General features: G+C 35.5%; 1 protein-coding gene across 3 annotated transcripts in view; it reads left to right on the top strand.

The window, feature by feature from the left end:
• The window catches only part of TTC29 (tetratricopeptide repeat domain 29), a 176,667-nt gene that overhangs the window by 84,266 nt on the left and 72,762 nt on the right, over positions 1-19,639 (top strand). For 2 of the 3 annotated variants that reach the window (XM_030271881.4, XM_041715963.2), the window contains exon 5: positions 6,726-6,911. The exons of the other annotated variant lie outside the window; for it this stretch is intronic. In XM_030271881.4, the coding sequence (XP_030127741.4) occupies positions 6,726-6,911 (186 nt within the window). The remainder of the gene's footprint in view (positions 1-6,725; positions 6,912-19,639) is intronic. 3 annotated transcript variants of the gene reach the window in all.

The raw sequence follows: 19,639 nt of genomic DNA, 5'->3' as shown, positions 1-19,639 counted from the left end.
CTTCCAAATTGAGTGAGTTTTAATTGTTCTTTGATGTTCCTTTATCCTGGACTAAACTCTTTCTGAACTAGTTCTAGTTTCAGGAGTTTAGGGAAAAAAATAAGGAGGTAGTTGAGCTATTTACATATGTATAGTTCTAGGGCTTTTTACAGAAGAATGCAGGATAAATGACAGAGTAATGGATCTACACAGCTCAGTATTTGATGTGTACAGTGATTTCTTGGCACATATATGGAAATACTGGGGCTTCCTTCAAAAGACAAGCCATATTTTGTATTTATCAGTACTGATAGCAGTCTATCAGTATAGAATGAGCTGATTTGCTTGTAGATGTTGGGAGGAATGCAAAGCAAGTTCCAGCTCAATAACAGATGTCCCGGCTTTTAACTCTGCTTTGCCAGAGCAGGAATGCAAAACCAGGGGAAGTGCCACAGTTCAGTGGCTGCAACATGTGCTGGGCACTCAGCACCGTAGTGGCAGATAACTGTGCCAAGCCAGAAGGTGGAATCCTTGGATATGAACATGCCTTTAGAAGGGCAAGACACTGCTTATTAACTGAACACTGGAGCAGCTGCTGGAAACTGGGAGTTAAAACCTGGGAGCTGCTGCCTTTTTCAGATTCCACCTGCTCCTGGTTCCTGACCCTGCTCAACCTTTGTGCTGTGCTGTGTGCTAAATGCTGAATCTGTGCACATGCTGCGGGCTGCTGATCTTTATTCTAGACAGTACCAGACATACACAATGAGAAAGAAGTGGCAACTTGGCTTTCTTTCCCTCACTTCAGCATAGAAAAAAATTTGACAGTATGAGTTACCATTAGTTTTTGTTGTAAAATATGTCTTTTTGTAAAGTATATGAAGAAAGCATGAGTGTATGATGTGCATGAGCTGGAAAATCTTTGTCCAATATACTCAAGGTTGAAAACAGTTTAGCATTTTACAGTAGAAAGTTTTTCTGTAAGGCTTCACCTTATGCCTTAGGCTTGGGCTAGAAACATTGCAGTAACCATATTGCCCATGCTATTTTGAGAAAAAAAAAATATGGTAAGAGGTTATGCATTAAAAGAAGAAAGTATAACAAACCATCTTTTAATATTTGCTTGGATGAGGCATAGTTTTGTTTGCTTTTGAGGGGCTGGGCAAGGGAACATTGTTTTATTTTCTAAGCAGGTTTGTTGCTCCCTACTTAATATTTTATCAGAGGAAAAAATGCAGCAGTTGCTGGAGACCAGTGGAGAATTTTATTGTTTTTGCGATTATCTTACAAAAAGTTGAAGCGATTCTGTCCAGGAAATAAACCAAACCATCTCAAAATACAGCCACTTGTAGAACTACCATTGACTTTGACAGAAGCAGCACTTTTTAGAAATTTTCTGTACTATGTTTTTGTTGCAACAGCTTGGAGTTCCCTTTTAGCATTCCAGATTACATTATTATCATTAGCTGGTTTTATCCTTTACCCAGTAAAATTATACCCTATTTCCTTAGTATTTTTTAAGAGAGTCTGCATTTGTTAAGCATTTTCCCTTTATGTACCTGGAAGTGTTGGTATGCTCTGTGTACACTCTAGGAAACAGTCTCTTCCTGAAACTTGGTGTCATCATACTCACAACTCACATTTTCACTTTCTTCATTTGTGGACTTACAGCTAAACATTCAGGAAAAATGTTTATCCATTTATGAATAAACTCTCTGGAAAAAGGAGTGATGGAGGAGTCTTCTACCTATAGATGTAGAGGCATCCTTTTTCTGAACAAGCAAGAGGGACTAATTCTTTGCCATGTATACATCCAGGTGGAAATAACTGATTGCAGCATCACATTCAAAAGCAGTTTGTGCTTCTTGGTCCAACATCTTCCATCCTAGATCTTTCTCTGTATTAATTCTTCACAGCATCAACTGTCTTGCTAATAAGTCACTGATTTTTATCTTTCTGGCAAAAGAAAAATTAGTCTTCCAGCACTGTGTCTCATTCTGACATAAAAAATTCCTCCTGGTGACTTATTTGACCTTAGGCCAGGTCTTTATGTGCCTTCAAGAGTGAAGGGTCAGTTATAATCCAGTCATACACTTTAAACAGCTAACTGGAGCATAAGTGGTAACACCTGTTGAAAAGTTTCCATTGCCTTTGGCCTTTGTCTGGCAGGAACAAAGGACTGACTGGTGGCTTTTTGTGTGGGAAATACTGAGTCATAGCTGGATGTTGAAAAATTTCTTTCTGATACCTGTAGTTTAAAAATCAGTACAAGTTCTTGTTAATGGAAAATGGAACACCTGCCTCTCTTATTCTTCAAAGGAAATACCAAGGCAGGATCGCTTCCTGATGTTTCCATCTGTTCTCTAAAGACCATTCCTGTACTTCTTTTCCTTTCTTCCACTGCATCCTGTCACAAAGGAGATCATAGAGATATGGCAGCAAGTTGTGCTTGAGTCACACTAGGATGGCTTTCTGTGTGTTTCTTTTCTCTTATTTTAGCCTTTTGGGGTTCTTAAATTGCACCTCACTACCCCTTGCATTGCACTACTTAGTAGTTTTCTAGCTGAGCAGAGCAAACATGCAGATACGGATTTGAGTGATCCTCTGTTCCATGCAGAACCTTGCTTGCTAAGGGAGCAGTCTTGAGAAGAGCCCAGGAACAAAGGTATTGTTCAGTGGGCTGATCAGAGTCTATGGCTTGGGCATGAGAGGAGATGCTACTTGGCAGCTGAGGTGCACCTAAAGAGATCCTGATACACAGCAGGGTAATGTGTGTTTAATATATGGGGTTTAATGATTAAGCTCAAGTTGAAGATTTTTGGGGTTTTCTTTTAATCTCTTAACAGAAAGATCTCATTAAGGTTTGATAGGCCAACTTTCCTTTTGTACATAAATACTCAATTAGGGAGTTGTTTTTCATTTTTTTGATCAACAGATACCTAAAGATGACTTGTCTATATGTATTTTATAATCAGTTGTGGAGAACTGACTCTACAAAATCAGAGAGTTCAAAGTTTTAATATCTCAACTACTTGGAGATTTTATAGAAGAGAGTATTTACCTATTCCTATATTCCTCTCCTGGGATGTAAATGTTCACTTTCACTAAGTCTCACACACTAGCTTTGCCACTGTCAGAGTAACGTTTATTAACTTCTTGATCAGTAACTCAGACTTTGGATCCAAATCTAAATGACTTTTAAAAGTCTGGGGTTTGTTGGTTTGTTTTATGGTCTGCGTATCTGGTCAGCCCCTGCCCAAGACAATGCCAGAGACGTGGTTGTCTTTGTGCACTTCTCATTGTTATGCACCAGCAGGATCATCATCACAGGGTCACATTAAAGTTCATTCAATCAAAGCCCTGGCAGTAGCAGGAGTCTGCCTCAGGTCACTTCCATCCCTTGGGATTTGTAGGGCACTACCTGAAGTTATTTGCATAATTTTATGTCACCTAAGTGCCTTGATACTTTGTAGCAAGGATTTCAGAGAAGCAAATCTGTATCCAGTGTGTCTGTGTCCAATGATGATCTTCTCTTTCTGGCATATTGCAACTATTTTTGTGCATCCTCTGGTATCTTTGAGTTCATTTTCACTTAGCTGTGATCTGTATGTAATGTGTGTTGTTATCTTTATGGTAGTGGTTATTATTAGGTTTCGTATTTTGCTGCTCATGTGGTTGTGTGCTTGTAGTCATGGGAAGTCAGTCTCTACTTCTGAGATAATCTCTAAAAACATTCCCTTGTGCTGCAAGCATTGCTCAAGTCAGAATGAGATAAATCTCAGCCAAGAAGTATCTGCTTTTCTTCACTGAGAGGAAAGGAATCTTAGGTAAATCCTATCCATATCTAAATTGGTTAGTTTGGGTGAATCCCAAATGGGCCTTAACTATATCTCTGTGTGTTGTCCTGGTTTTGGCTAGGATAGAATTCATTTTCTTCTTAGTAGCTGGTACAGTACAGTGTCTCAGATTTAGTATAATGTTGATATGTGTGATAGATAATGATGTTGTATAGATTTATAAATATATGTTATAAACATCTACAAATACAGGCATGTATGTATATGTGTGCGTGTGTGTGTATACATATATTAAACCAAATCCAGTTTTGTTATTTCTGTTCCAGAATCATTTGATGAGATTTTTATGAGGCTATTGTACCAGAATAGTAATAATTTCTAATGTATAAATATGTTTTATATTATGTAGACTCCGGGATATTCTGAAAAAGAGGTACCTCTTCTGAGAAGAGGTGCTTTTTCAGTCCTGAGGAGAAACAAAAGGCATGAAAACTCACAGCCATGAAGAATATTCAGATTGGGAATACGTGAAGTTTGTATATTAATAATTATTCCTCTCAAAGCTGAATTTTGAAACTTAAGCTGAAATTTTGGGTTAAAACCTTAGATGCAAATGATGAGGTGATAATCTAAATATAATTTCTGAGTGATTTCTTTTTTCGTAATTTTAAAGAGACGGTGAACCGCTTATTTCTTGGAAGTGATGTTATCTCTTTTAAAATACTATAAATAGAAATGTATATAACACTCATTGTTTCAAAATCATAATTTTATATATTTTAATGGGAATTGTTAGAAAGGTAGAAATCTGAGGTTAGAACTTCATGGAAGGCGAAACTCTGAGAAAATAAATAAGAAAGCAAAATAATAAATAAAATAACACAGGCGATACGAAAAAGTATTATTTACCATTAGTGTAATTAATTTTTAAATCAAAAGATGAAAAGAGTGTTGAACAATGGGGGAAATTTCAGTTTGATTTTAAAAAACTTAAAGCAGGAAGAATGCAGACAATTTCAGTTCTCTGAAATGACCAAGATGGAGAAAAAAGGAGAAACAAGTAGTAGGTGAACATCTTGAAGACCGCAGACATATATAGGTGGTAACCCTTTCTCTCAAAAGAATTAAGTCCTTGCTGTGTTGTGCAACACACTGAAGAACTTTTTTAAGATATTCTGAAGTCAAATAACAGTCGTGACAACAGAAAGAATGAGATATTTATATTTCTTCAATTAAATCATATGTCATGTGTAATTTTGAGACAGAACATACTAGAGATGAGGCTGGCAAATCCCTCGTGTGGTTTAGTGATGAATTTAAAGTACTTGTTTGAGTAATTGCTGCTGTGTGTTCCAAATAGTGCAAGTGACTTGCATAGGTGGTGCAATTTAGAGTCATTAAGCTTATCCTTTTGGAAGTTGAATATCCCCCAGTTCTTCTTGTAGATAACAGAAGAGAATTTGACTGCATCTTTTGATTGAAGTGTTTTGATATGGTTATCATAGTTTTAAAACACTTAGGAAAGATCTGGACTTTGAGATCTTGCCTACACTGAAAAGATTTCTTTTTTCCTAGTTGATTTCTGTGTGATGTTCCATACCCAGAATTAAGAGGGGTTTTTCTTTTGTCCATTTTCACTCTTTTTGAGTGAAGCTTACAAATTGCATTGTTCCCAAAATCAAAGCAGTTCTGTTCACACATCCAGCTTAACCAAAAAGTCTCTTACCTGCTGCCAGACCTGTGCTTCTTAACTCCTTCTTTATCCAAATATGAGGACATTCCTTTTAGAGCTGGCTGTTTGGCTCACATTCATTTAACGGCCACAAACACACTAAATAGCCCACTAAAACTGCAATGGAATTTTAGCTAATTATTCAATTTTACATCTGGCAGGAGTAGAGTTTGCACAGAAAATTAATTTATATTAGCCATGAAACATATAGGTTCATGTTCTACTTTATTATCTCATAGATTTTTTTAGCGTCATATAAGAAATAGGTATTTCAAATTCACTTGAGGAAGGAACAGTATTATAAGATTTGTCAGGAAAGTTTTAGATTTCTACTCCAAATTAGTAAAGTTTTGGAATAATTCAAGGCTGATATCTTGTGGGGATTTTTTTAAAGGTCTTTTTCCAAGAGAAAGAAATTGTTATTCTGTAACTTTAAATTGTGGATAATATTGTATTGCTGCTTAGATTTAGGACTTGGAGGTTTTTTTTAAATGTTAGGGATAATGTGTGTTCATTCAGCTTTCTGAAATGATAGAATAGAATCCAAACTTCAGGCCATGGAGAAAAATCTGTGACTTAGAGTCTCCACTGCTTTCTACATTTGTTCTGAGAACAATTCCTTGGTGAACCCGGGGGGCCGGGGGGGGTAGTCATATGAAAATAGGTGCAATTTCAGTTTGTCTTTAATTTCTAAGAGTGCTAGGTACAAAACATGGGAATAGGCATGAAAACTCAAAGCCTCTCTTGTAAGTCATACTTTGAACATGTAAAATTATATGAATTAATGTACTGTGTTTGCAGAGTGTTCTTTTTGGTTCTTAATCTTCATCAACGCAGTTGTTACTTTAGATGTCCAAGGTTTGAAACTTAAGGTTTGGAGAGCTCTTGGGCCTTTTCAAGAGGCTTCTCCAGTCTCACTCTGACTTCTCTTTTGACTAGCCAGTGTTTTATCCAGGTTCCATGTGTTTTATTGAACTGAATTTTGATTTTGCATACAGAAATGAGAAGAAAAATGTGTTTCCAATTGTGCCTAATTTGTAAGGTTATAATTTTCCTCTTCAATTTCTCTGAGCGAGCACATAGCAGAACTTGATGGCATTTGAATGGTGGAAATATAAATAGCTCTTAATTTTCATTATGATTATTGCTATAACATGCAAAATTTCTGAACACTGATGATAATATGATAATTTTCATTTTGATTTTTGTTTTTTTTAAAGGGCACTATGAGAAGGTGTATGATTACCAGCTTAGCTTGGCCTGCTTTTTCAATGACCCTGAGGACAAATGGTTAAGTAACTACTTTTATGAGCAAAGCTATAACACTGCTCAATTAGTAGAAATTGATGGTGGGAAGAGAAAGGCACAAGCATATGTAAACATGGGCCTCGTCAAAGAGGAAGAAGGTAAGGCACTGGCATCACAAATCTGCTTTGGATGGCATATGTAGTTACACAAACTGGGCTGAATTCAAAGAGCTGTGGACATGCAGTTCTGTAATGTTTAATCCTGCTTCCAATTTGCACTTAGATAAACATCCTGTATTTTTTTCTTTTTAAAATGACTTTCTGATTCTCTTGACCATGAGTGACACCCTCTTTGTTTGTTCCTGACTGTCACATTGGTGTTTGTTTCAGACTTAGACCTCACCACCAACTCCTTTTCTGCATGTGCATCCTTAAACTGTGAGTCTCTGAAATCAGAAGATATTAATAGAAATAACTAGAATCATAGAGCAGCCCAGGCTCTAAGGGACCTTGACAGATCATCTGATCCAGTCTTTCATGGGAAAGGGAGCCTAAATGAGATAATTTTAGCACCCTGTCAATTGCATCTTAAAAACCTCCAGTGATGGGGACTCTACCACATCCCTGGGGAGACTGTTGCAATGAACAGTTATTCTCACTGTAAACAATATTGCTTTCTTATATCAAGGTGAACCTTGTTTCTGTATTTAAGAGCAGATATTACCTTTCATGGCAGAGGGGTTTGTGTGTGCATAGCAGTCTGAGTATAAAAAAGGTGTTTTCCTCTGCTTAAAATCCTTTAGTGATGTAGGAGGGCAAGCAATAAGTAAGCCTCAATTAATTGAATAAAGCCTGTCTTCCAGTTCTAATTTGTAAGTGTCCTGCATGCCTAATTATTGCTTAAAATATGTGATTTCTGTAGCCACTATGGTTTTGTTTCTAAATTTGACTGTGGGTTGAAACAATTCCAACACTGAACTCAACTTGTGGCTGGTTTCTCATATAAAGTGACTTCTGTTAAAAAAAAATTGACAGAAATTGAAATATTTTGTGGAAATAGTCTAATTCCATTAAATGTCTGGTGGAATGGATGTGTTTTGAAAGCTGGTCCCATTTCCCAGCAAAAGCCTGGACATAAAACAAAAAGTCTACAGCCTTTTTTTTTAATTTTTATTGAAGGGGTGTTTTCTGATTTTTTTTCCTTTTGTTCTCTTACAGCTGACACATGACATCTTTTTTTTTATATTTCCTCACATCTTTCTAGACTGATGGTCATTTACACTGTTTTCCTGTGAACTGATGCCTTATCTTTCTTGCCTGCAGCACCCAGACCTGGATTCAGTTTTAAAATTTGAGCATGTACCAACAAGTAGTAAAATGGAAGGATTACTTTTCCTATACATGGTATCATCCAGTTTCCCAGTTGATAAGATAGCAATTGCTTAAAGCCCAGCCAGTCACAACCATATGATTTTCATTTTGAATGAAAAATGCTTAGGTTGGTTATTGATCTCTTACTCAGTAGAATAAAAGTACTGGATTTTAATTTTTTTTTTTTGCAGCCTTTTTACTTGGTCTTTTAGTTACTAAAAAAAAACAAAATTAAGAAGGTGCAGACAAGCAAACATTTATATCTACTTGTAACTTCAAAGGCTCTTACTTAGTGTGACTCACTGCTGTTACCCAAGCACTGCCTAAAAAAAAAGAACATAGCATTTTCTACTTTTATGATGTCTTAAGCTAAAGTTGTTGAATACTTAAATATCTTGAGGCCCATTAAAAAGCACTTAAGTAAAGTTATGAAATAGCCCGAGATGATCAGAGGAACTGAAATTTTATTTTCCTGCTGGAGAATATTAGAAACTTTTAGAAGAGAAGCTTCTTATTAACCTTATTAATGAGAGATAAAGCAAAGCGGATTTTCAGTGCCCAGGGTAAAGCTCCACTGAATATTTGGGCTCTGTCTGTTGCAAGTATTTTCTTTCCAGAGAGAGAGAGGTAAAAAAATAAAGAAGCTGAGAGAGTAAGCATAGGATTTGCTTTGAGGGACCACAGAAAAAAAGGACAGCAGATGTATTCCATGCATTTTGTATTTTCAGGGGTGAAAAATTGATTCAAGGGCAAGTTCTGATTGGAGAAAGTGTAAAAGGAGATGTTGGGATAGCATTATATAATATTGCATCAGTTTTAATGGTGTTATAAGTAAAATTTTAATTCTGCTATTTTATAAGTTTTTGTTCAAGTATTTATAATTTGATAATTAATTTGTGAAGCAAATTAGTCAGATTCTCACTTCTCTGGCAGTGTATCTACAGGAATAAATGTAAACATCTGGTCCCAGTTATTTTCAGTTCTCTTATCCAATAGTGTATTTTTCATTACTTGGGAAAGGAAGCTGTCTGTATATGCTTAGGACTGATTGCTTGGGAGTATAAAGTTAAACATGGACTTGTAAAGATTGCTGTTTGCCTTGGAAGAAAATCAATAAATTTGCTGGGTATTTTTTGTGTAATCAAATTTAAAGTTCTTTGACTTTCAGCCTGGTTCCTGTCCTAAAGGCTGGATATAACCTGATGTTCATTAATCTTCAGAGCTAAATATTTGAGGTGTTGGTGGTGTAGACTTCAGTCATGATATTTGGATGCAGGCCATTAGTAAATGCCAGTAAGGGAAACAAAACAATAGTAAGTGAGTAGCTTGCTACAGACACAAATGGAATGTTCTCCTTGGAGCAAACATGATTTTAATGGCATTTCTTCACAGAATGAGATTTTTAACCTCTTCCCTAAAATACTCTGCCTGTAAAATAAGTTCTGAAGCATTCACTGATTATTGTAGGAGTATTCAGATTTTGATACTGTTCAATTAGTTGTGCAATCCCCCTAGTTTGTCTTTCCTCAAAGGACTGATAATAAGTCATTTTATTACTTTAGTTACTCATTATTTTACTTTAGTTACTCATTTATTACTTTTTTTTTTCATATAGCTCTTTAATGTGCTGGTGTCACTATACAGACACTGAAAATACAATAACATAACACATTTTTCTTGCTTTAAATCCAGAATTACTTGCTGTCCAGGTAAGCACAGGCTTTGTGATAGAATCTGTCTTAAGAAATGTGAGTTTTAAAAAATTCGTTTCTTACTATGCTTTCAATGCATTTTCAGAAGTAATATCAGTCATTAGAAATGTTTGCAATGTTCTGCGTATCAGAGGGTAAGATTTATAATCATAGTTTATGATAGATTGTATTACTGTGCTTTCTGCTGAAGTTAATTGTGAACTTGAGGTTTACACTGTTGTATCTTGCAGAAGAAACAGTTGGAGTCCCCTGAAAAGCACAATGTCTAGTATTTTTTGTACAGATTCTTACTTCATTGCAATATTTGAGTGCTTTCTGTTTTGTGCTAAATGCTTGCACCTATCATGCATGAAGTGATATGCACCTTAAATATATGCATCCCAAAATCTAATGAAACTTATATGAATAAAAAGAGCAGTTTGGGGGAAAACAAGGAGTTTGTACTTATAAGAGCTCTTTGCTTCAAATATGCTACAACAAAACCAGATCAATTTCTATACTATTCAAATGCAGAGCACAACCAGACATCTGAAATTAGGGTAGCTGTCAGTTGGAGTGCTTGGGAACATTTCTGGATACACTTAAATAACTGTTTGAGAAAGCGTGTAAGTATAAAAGTAGAGTCCAATGAATAAAACTTTCACAATTAATTACAAATGCCACGCCAGATCCTGGATCTCCCCTGGATGAGAGCTGTAAGATGTGTGAAAATTATGCCATTATTCTCAAGGCAGTGGTGACTTTGAATTAGTCATCAGATTTATATTCTGCTAGCACATAAAGATCAACAAAAGTGGAGGTAATACTTTATTTGAAATCTTTACAGGCTGAAAAGATCAAAGCCAGGCAGAACTGGTGAGAGAAAGGGAGCAAGTGCAAAGCAATGTTGGGAATCTCAGAGCTGATTCCCACAACATACACCTAATCCAGAAACCCAGTTTTGTCTGTGTATGTGTTTTTTAGATTGCAAGCCTTATGAAACCTCAATAAGGAATTCCTTCAGTTTTTTCTAAAATAGCTTAGACATTTCAAAAATCTGCTATATTCTACAAATTAATGAAGGGTTTATAATTGTTCTGTCCTAATCCAGCTCTACCTTGATTAGAAGGAATGTTAAGTCTGATTGCTTTCAAACAGAGCAATGTTATGCCAGAGTTGATCACTTCTGATCACTTTGCACCTACCCCAAAAATACTAATTAATTGCACCTGATTTTTTAGGAAAGGTGTAATTGTTTTATCTGCAATCACGGATAAAATACGGTCTATTTCATATGTTGGAATTTGATAGAGACTTTTCTGGTTGAAAGACCTACTGAATGGGGGACTTATAAATGTAATTAATTTGTTAGGGAAAAAAGCCATCACAGAATTCTTGCAGATGTTAACAATAATAGTTGAGACTCAGGAATAGGATTTTTCCTGTCACTTCGCTATCGTATTGAAATTGAAGTTTTTAATCAAGGCATTGCAGAAATTGATGGAAAGGTTCTGGTTGTGTTTAAGTGATGTGCTCAATTACAGAGTGGCTGGATTGGAAGGAACATCTGAAGATCACCTGGTCCAATTGCCCTGCTAAAGCGGTTGCACCTGATAACAAGTTGCACAGGGTAGCTTTGAGTTATGAAGCTTAACAATTAATTACTGAATATATTTGCTGAACAACTACTGGTTCATTACATCTTTTGGTTTTGGAACATAAAAAGTCTAAACTGTTTATTTTCTTGTTCTTAGTCAAGAAGTTCTTACTAAGAATCCATTCTTACTGAGAAATTGTTGATTTTGTATTTTGAATTGTTTATGGCAAGTGCTTTTTAATTGAAAACTGTAATGTATAAATAATTGAGAGAAACTCAGCATAAATTCATGAGTATCTATGCAGAGGAAATATGCACATTTAAGCAGAATTTCCCCAATTGGTTTGCCTTCAGGCAGAAATAATTTATATTCAGATTTAAAAAAGAGAATGTTAATATTGCAAAATGAAGTACTAAAAGGGTTTAAAAAGGCAAAAGTTAAAATTGCTTGTGAAATTTCATATGCTTTTGTGTGCACACAATTTGTAACTTTATTTTAATTACCTAAAAATATAGTTTCTTTTCAGGAGATTCCTAAGTATAGCCAGAATAAAATTCACCTGTGGGATAGGTGGCCCACATGCACCTTCTACATTAATAGAGCTTTATGTTGTTATCTGTGCTGCAAGTCTGCCAAGCCCACTTAAATAGCAAATCCTCCATAGTATAGTGTAGAAACGTTCTGCTTTACAATCTGATTGCATAATTGCAAACAGCTGGTAAGTAAAACAAACCAGGGGGACAGCATTTGTGAAGAGAGATTAATTTCTTCCTACCTACCTGTGGAGTGCAGCGCTGTCACTGATAACAGAATTGCTGGGTTTGAACGACCCAGCCTGTCTATTTAACTATGTTATGTTTCCCCCATAAGGCCTGTGCCCAGTATCTGAGATATCCATACCATTGTATCCACTAGGTTAGACACTGGAAGAAGGCAACCTAAAATGAATCAAATGTCTTCATTCAGGAACAAAAGCAACTCAAATTATCAGCTAAAAGATAGGATTTTCTATAATTTTGTCTGTGTTTTAAGCAACTTATTCTGCTGTTGTTCTGTAAGCAACTTGTCTCGGTACCCAGTTATGTTTGTGATTTTTGATAAAACATAAAGCTCATCATTATCTTTCTCCACCTTTCTATAATGACATTTGTCATTGTGTGGACCAAAAAGAGGAAAAGTATTTAAAGATATATATTCCTACGTAATTTTTTTTTTTATAGGAAGCTTGTGTGCTAGTTAAAACATGATGGTGGCTTAAAGGAGAGTCATAGTTCTAGAGATTTAGAGATTCTCTATCCTTTCAGACTGGAACTACAGGTTTGTTCTGCATTTATACAGTATCTTTTCCTCTGTGCTTCTACAGCACTTGTACTAGGTGATGTTCGGTGTGTGCTGTGATAAACTAAAGCTGGTTAAGAACATGCTGCTCCCTGGCCAAGCAGAATGGTGCTGTCTCAGCATGTACAGCAAGTTCTGCCTGCCTTTCTGTCTCTCTGGAGTTTGGATCAATGTCTATCCTCAAGATACTAATTTTCTAAAGAAGTGGTGGAAACTTACTGTCCTGTTGACTTCCTACTAAATTTGGTTGAAACTCGCTCCAAAAGTAGTTGAACAGGATGATTATATAGATTTGTTCCCTATGGAGACTACCCTAAAAGTGTCTCTTTGTACTGTTCATTACCTGGAGAGAACATACATATTTATATAACAGACCAATTCCAGTAGTAACCAAATAGCATTGGTTTATCATGGTATTCCCTGTCCTCACCCCACGTTGCATATCCCAAACGATAACCTTCTCAGATTTATTCCTACTTGTGATTATTTTTTTCCCAAACAGCTTATTCAGGAAAAGGCATGTAGGACTAGTTAGACCTAGGAACATAATCACTTGTTTCCAAATCCTTTGTCTTTGACCACATAAACCTGTTCCTAAATTTTAAGTTATGAAATTAGTTTCTACATCAGGGAACTTTAAAGACAAAAAGAAACTTTCTGTTAATGGGACATGAAATTCTGCATACCCAGTTTTACCATTTAAGGTACTTCTAGTCACTGACTTTCACCATATCAACTGAAGCTAATTCTCCTTTGTTATTCTGCACTTACTCTATCTCATTAAGTTGTTATATTGTTTTCTGATTAAGAATTGAATATATAAGTTGGCTGGAAAAAACTTAATTGTAGAGCATAATTTAAAAAATTTAAGCAGCAAATTGCTAGGAGTTACTCTTTGGATATTCTGCTTTTCTCTGTCAGTCAGTAGCAGTCAGAAGCAGCCACAAATCTTTCTAGATTCTTGGGAGGACAGATTGAACAGGTTTATTAAATAATTGAGCTCATCCTCCTGCGAGCGCACAAAGTAGTTCCCCAGCAAATGACATTTTATTATTACAGGACTGTTACTGGTATTGGACTATCTTTAATTGATATTATAGAAATTAGGAATATTTTCAGCTCAAATTAGCAGTCTTAAAGTCTAAAAAAGCTTCTGAACATGCAACATGGAAGAAAAAGGGGCCGGTTAAGTTCATAAAAATATTCTTCATAAAATTATTTTTTATTCTTATTTTTAAAAGGTTATTATTATTATTCTCTTTGAATAAGAGAGCTCAGGAAGAATTCTGTAGTGATCCTACTTCTGAAAAGAAATCCTGTGAAAATATAATCCTTTCTACATGATTTTACTTCAGTTGATTTAAATCAATGTTTATTATTAAGCACAGGGAAGTAACAATATTCTTTACACTAAGAAAAAGTAAGTTTTCTTAATCCTTTCATGGTCACTCCCACTTTCCTGGCCTAACTCTTCAAATGGAGAATCTTTTAGTACTGCTGTAATATCTGGGGGCTGATCTGTATTCTTGCTTTCTAATAAGCTCTTCAAAATATTCACAGCAGAGCACAGGTGCTGATTCTAAACTCTGTTATTTGCATTCTCATTAGAAGTTTTAACATATTAAAAAAAGATCCTAAATTAGTTTCCATTCCTGTGTGTTCAGTGATTGTAAAGTTCATTTTCAAGTCATAACATTACTGTAAAAAAGCTATGGCTGTTTGCTTGAACTATGAAAGATGTATCAGGAATATTTTAGAAAAAACACTTGATGTGTGCTTGAATACAATATGTTGCACTCTGGTGAACTGTTTTATAGGTACTTCTGTACAAATCATATTCTAAATGTTTTTGGTATCCAATATTGCTCTGTTTGCTTTATGTGCATGTTCATAAGACTATGACATTTAATGAAGAGATCTTTTTAAAGTATTGATAGCCATGAGTAAATTATACTGTGTTTGATCTGTGTTAAAGATTCAAAGTCCAAGATATTTGAATAGAACTTAGAATAAAAATGTAATTAGGTTACATCCCTAAAGTCTGATATATCTTTAAACAAGACTCCAAATGAAACTTTATTAAAACTTCAAATGAATTATTTCCTTACTTTTTAAAATTCTTTTTCCCTCTCTTCTCTTTCATGTCTATTACTGACATTGCTGCTTGTATTTTACCTGTCTTTTCCAGGGTATTTTAATTATTTACTGCTTAATGACTAGTGCTGAGATGAAGCTGCCCTCTCACTCACTTTTTTTTTTCTTTGCTTCAAAGCTTTGAGAGGTCTTGGAATACTGTAGCTGGACCAGCAGTTGTCATCATAAACTTTCCTGGAGGCAGTGTTTCCTTTCAGTAATTGATAAAGGAGGCTGTTTCAAGAGGTGCCTTTCCAGTGTCACTGAGAGCAGCCAGGGTTGCATGTCCTCAGCCATTACCAATAATCTGGAGAAGCCATAGGAAAAGCAAACATGAAGCTGTTAATAAAAATATGTCTTGCTCTATAGAGAATCCTTCAGGTTGGCTAGAATCTTAGCAGGTTATTAATCCAACTGCACTTCTGAAGTAAATCATCTGCACCACAGAGCAGCTCCAGTGCTGAAGTGCTGCATCTGAGAATAAATTTACTATTGGAAGCTATGGAAAGTGAGGGTAACTGGGTGGAATCTAAATAAAATGTAAACACTGCAAAAAAAAAAGTATTTAAACCAAGACAAGCATTTGACATGACTTAGCAAAAAAAGTCATTTAGTGAAACTAATCTGCTTCCATGGCACTGTCTCTATTTAAAAATAATTATCATAATAATCTTTGAGGTTAAATACTAATATAACTTGTTTTCATTATTTCTATTGAACTTCAAAAACTCCTAAGCCCTAAAAAACAGAATTGCAAAGTATGTACCATTCATCCCTGAGTTTTCTGCTCCCTTCCCTTTCTGCATTTAGATATCCTCCCATAGACATTGTAATATTTGTGAAACCTGAAGTGGGAGCAGCGCACTGAATGTGGGCCTGCTCTCATCCAGATCCTGGAGCCTTACACTGTGAGCTTCCTGAATGCATTTTGCATCTTGGGTAGCCTTTGCATATTGAAAGCACTTTGATGCTCTGCAAGCATGAAAGAAGGCTTGAATAATACTGTGAAGCAAGAATTCCATTCTCTCAAAAATGGGTATGTGATCATTCAGCTGACGTTCAACATTGTTTGAAATGTTGTCTTCCAGATTAAAATGGATATATATCAATAAGTGTTTATATATAATAAAAAAAATCAGAAGGCGGCACGTGACAAATGCTGCTTTCATAAAATGTGTTAACCTAAAAAGATAAAGGAATTTTAATTTTAAACCAGAATTTTGCATGTTGGTTCATTTGAATATGAGTGTAAGACAGACAAGTTCATGGAATTTTCATCTGGGACCCGTTTGGTTGTCATTTCTCTTCCCCTTGCTGGTCCACAGTACACCATTCCCAAAGCAGCTGTCATTTCATCTGCCTGTGGGAAAACTCTCATGTTTGCTGCTCAGGAGTGCTGGCAGCAGAAAGGAAAGGGATTAGAGGGCAGCCAGAAAAGCCAGCATTATATCTACCTTGTGAGGCGTCTCTGCCTTTAAATAAGCCCTTTTTAAAATAGGTTTTATATCTCAGTGTGCTGGTGGTGTGATACAGAATCTTTGAACTGTCCTGCTGGGGGTTCTACAGTCTGCACTGCCCTCTAGGTTTGTGTAGGTGTATTTTGAGTGCTTGAGCTTTAAGGCAAGTAATATAGGTCCTCAGAGGACAAGACTACATATGCTCTAATGCTCACTGGATTACTACAGTTATGATTTTCTTTTCAGACAACACACATTTGTTTAAGTAATGTAAGCAGAAATAATGTATCATCCTCTAAGGTGCAGTACCTAAGACTAGCCTGGCAGTCCTTCTCCCAGAGAAGGGAAGATAAAATGCTGTCCTTTTGCACTGCAGTGAGTCCATCAATGCTACATCTCAGGTTGTGTGAAACTCAACTTTCCTTTTCTCTCTTCCTTTCTCCTTTGTGTCCTCAAGTGCTCTACTTCTCAGGCATGGCTTCAGCCTGCCTTAGGCAACTTGGATTCCAGGTAAGATCTACTGGTGAATTGTCAAACTGGAGGAATGGTTAGAACACCCCATGATGAGCCAGCATGTTCATTGCAATATTCTTATAAATGGCCTATGTCATTTTGCTAAAGCTCTTAAAGGTGGAATCTTTCTGAAAAAAAAAATCAACTTCTCTAAAGTAAATTCATATAAGGTTTTACCCATTATCTTAAAAATACTCACTTTGATTGTTGGCTGATGACTGGTTTTGTTTGAGATGGGTATTAGAAAGTTATGAAAGCATAATGTTTTATCTTAAATCCCTTCTGCAATTTTTTTTCTTGTTTTTTCAGCTGGCACATGAATTCAAGTTATTACATGTAAGTGCTGTCCCAGTGGCTTCTTTATAGTTCATTTTACCTCAGGAGTCCAAGGCAGTTCTACTGAATGAGAGATGTTTGCTGAATGAGAGCCTTGTTTTATGTTTCTTCTGAACCCACCTCTTTTAAACACTTCTGTAGCAAACTCTGTGGCAGATTTAAGTATTTCAGCATGAGTATTGCTGTCATAAATGAACATAGAAACTGAGCATAATACAAGTAGTTCAAGCAGTTAGATTGAAATGTAATCATTTATCTTTTGAAAGATAATAGCATTTTTGGTTTTCATTACCATTAACTGATGCTTCAACCAGATTTTGTGTTCTCATTGCATTGTGAAATAACTGATGCAAAAGATGCTCTAGATTAAAATATACTATAATATATTCAAAGTTTATTTTACCTTTCAGTTGTTTTAATCTACAGTTGAATATTTTCTGAAGCCCTCAAAAACTGTTTACAATTTAGAATTAAATGTGCTTCCTGCTGCTAGTAGTGCTGCTGAGGCATGTTACCTAACAGACCTGTCACTTTTCTCGTGCAGTTGTTTCTGTGGCATTATTTTCATTGGCAAATATACGAGCTGATAGAAAAGGAAATCATTAGGTGTTCTCAGTATAGCTGAGGCATAGAACTAGAGCAGGTCAGTCACTGCATTTTGCAGATTGCGACATTTTAAATTACCTGTACACTACTGGAAGCAATCTGTGGACCTAATTAACATTTCACCTAATTAAAGTCAGGAATATATCTAGAGAATTCTAGGTAGTTTTGCACTGCCTTTATTTGTTAAATACCACATTATTCAAATTTGAGTCTCTTATTTCACTATTGAAAACTTCAGGTTTGTGTGCTATTTTCTTAAGTGGGAATAACTTTTTTTTTTCTCCTTCAAGTAATCAATGCACTGCTGAATGAGTTCATTTTAATGCACTCAATCATGCCTCTAATGTTTGTAGCTTACGGGCGCAAGCATCAGTAATGCAGGAATGTTATATGGCTTTAGTTTGGGCCATTTCATAAAATATTCATGGAATCAAAAATGTGCATCAAAATAGCGGCTGGGAGAATTACATTTATGTGCCTGCTTTTATGGCAGCTTCGCATTTAAACCCATTTGTGTTAATATCTAGTCAATCTTTCTACTTAAAAAAAAGGCAAAATAGTAGTCTCCATATATACCCCTTTTGATTTGGTATCTGTTTTGATATAAGAAATCTGTATTTTTGGATTGGGTTTTAAGAAGGAGAATTATAAATGAATGATTAGATTATCTAAAAACATTTATCTTCCATATTTACAAAATTGCATTATTTTGCTTAAATAATAGTTTTAATTTGAAACAATTCAGTGAAAACTGTAGCACAAATCTGTCAGAATGTCTTTTTGTTCATATATAATTGTTTAAAACTGGTTTCTACTCCCAGAATTATATTGTGACAATGTTTGCCTCCCATATTTAAGATTAAGCTGTTGCTGATGGGATTTCCCTTGTTAAACCCTGAATTATATTAAACTATAAAAATTATAAAAGTGTAAAATTTTGGTAGTGGTAGTACATATGTTGTAAGAGTTACCATTCGAGTTTTTGATTCCTTTTATAAGAAGAGAAGAGAGACATCAGAGAATCTCCAACTCCATTTGGTATCCACTGAGATAAATTCTTCATGGCAGTGTGAAAATAAATATGCAAGTGCTATTAATGTTGCCAACTGAAAATAGCTTTACTGCTATGTGTAACAGTCTCCAAATAGATTTTTCCAACATGGATTTCCTAGAAACACCTTCTTGATTTTCTTTTTGAATTCCTAGACCTATAAAAATACATTTCTGCATGCTGTTTCAAGTGATTTTCTTTCTTCATTGTTTTTTCTTCTCTTTTTGCTTTTCTTGGAATTGTTTTTTTTCAGTTCATAATAAAAGTAATTTAAAACTCTGCCTTGTCACTGCCTGAGATAAAAATGCTGTTATTCTCATAAATGTTCTGCAATTGGCTAATTGCTTTCTTTTAATGTTTTTTCAATATTTTCAGATGGCGTTCTATGTATGTCTGCAGCAACACTTGCAGCAATTCAGTGTTTAAAAATTAGAATGCACTGGCCTGATCAGTTCCAGCTGAACTGACTCATGACAGGGACTAAACTCACCAGCCCCCTGAAAAATAGTTTTCCCACAATATTTGAGTTTCACAGAAGCATTATGGGTTAAATAAATAGGCTGATGTGTCATTTGCCAGTGGCAACAAAGGATTTCGGTTTATTTTCATGGAAGAATGAATTCCAAAGTCTAAAATGTTTTACCTTCCATGAATTAGAGAAGTCTCCAAATAGCTCTTTTTATTTGTTAGCATCTTCATTAAGCAAATTCCCAGCCATGTAAGGGATTTCATGTCAGGAATTCCATCTCTTCCTTGTTTAGGAAACGAGCAGGTATTTTGGCTTTCTGTGCAT

The sequence above is a fragment of the Taeniopygia guttata genome, chromosome 4, assembly GCF_048771995.1.
Source record: "Taeniopygia guttata chromosome 4, bTaeGut7.mat, whole genome shotgun sequence".
Classification (NCBI taxonomy): Eukaryota; Metazoa; Chordata; class Aves; order Passeriformes; family Estrildidae; genus Taeniopygia; species Taeniopygia guttata.
Note: the sequence above shows the minus strand (reverse complement) of the source record. Positions and strands in the feature narration are given on the sequence as shown.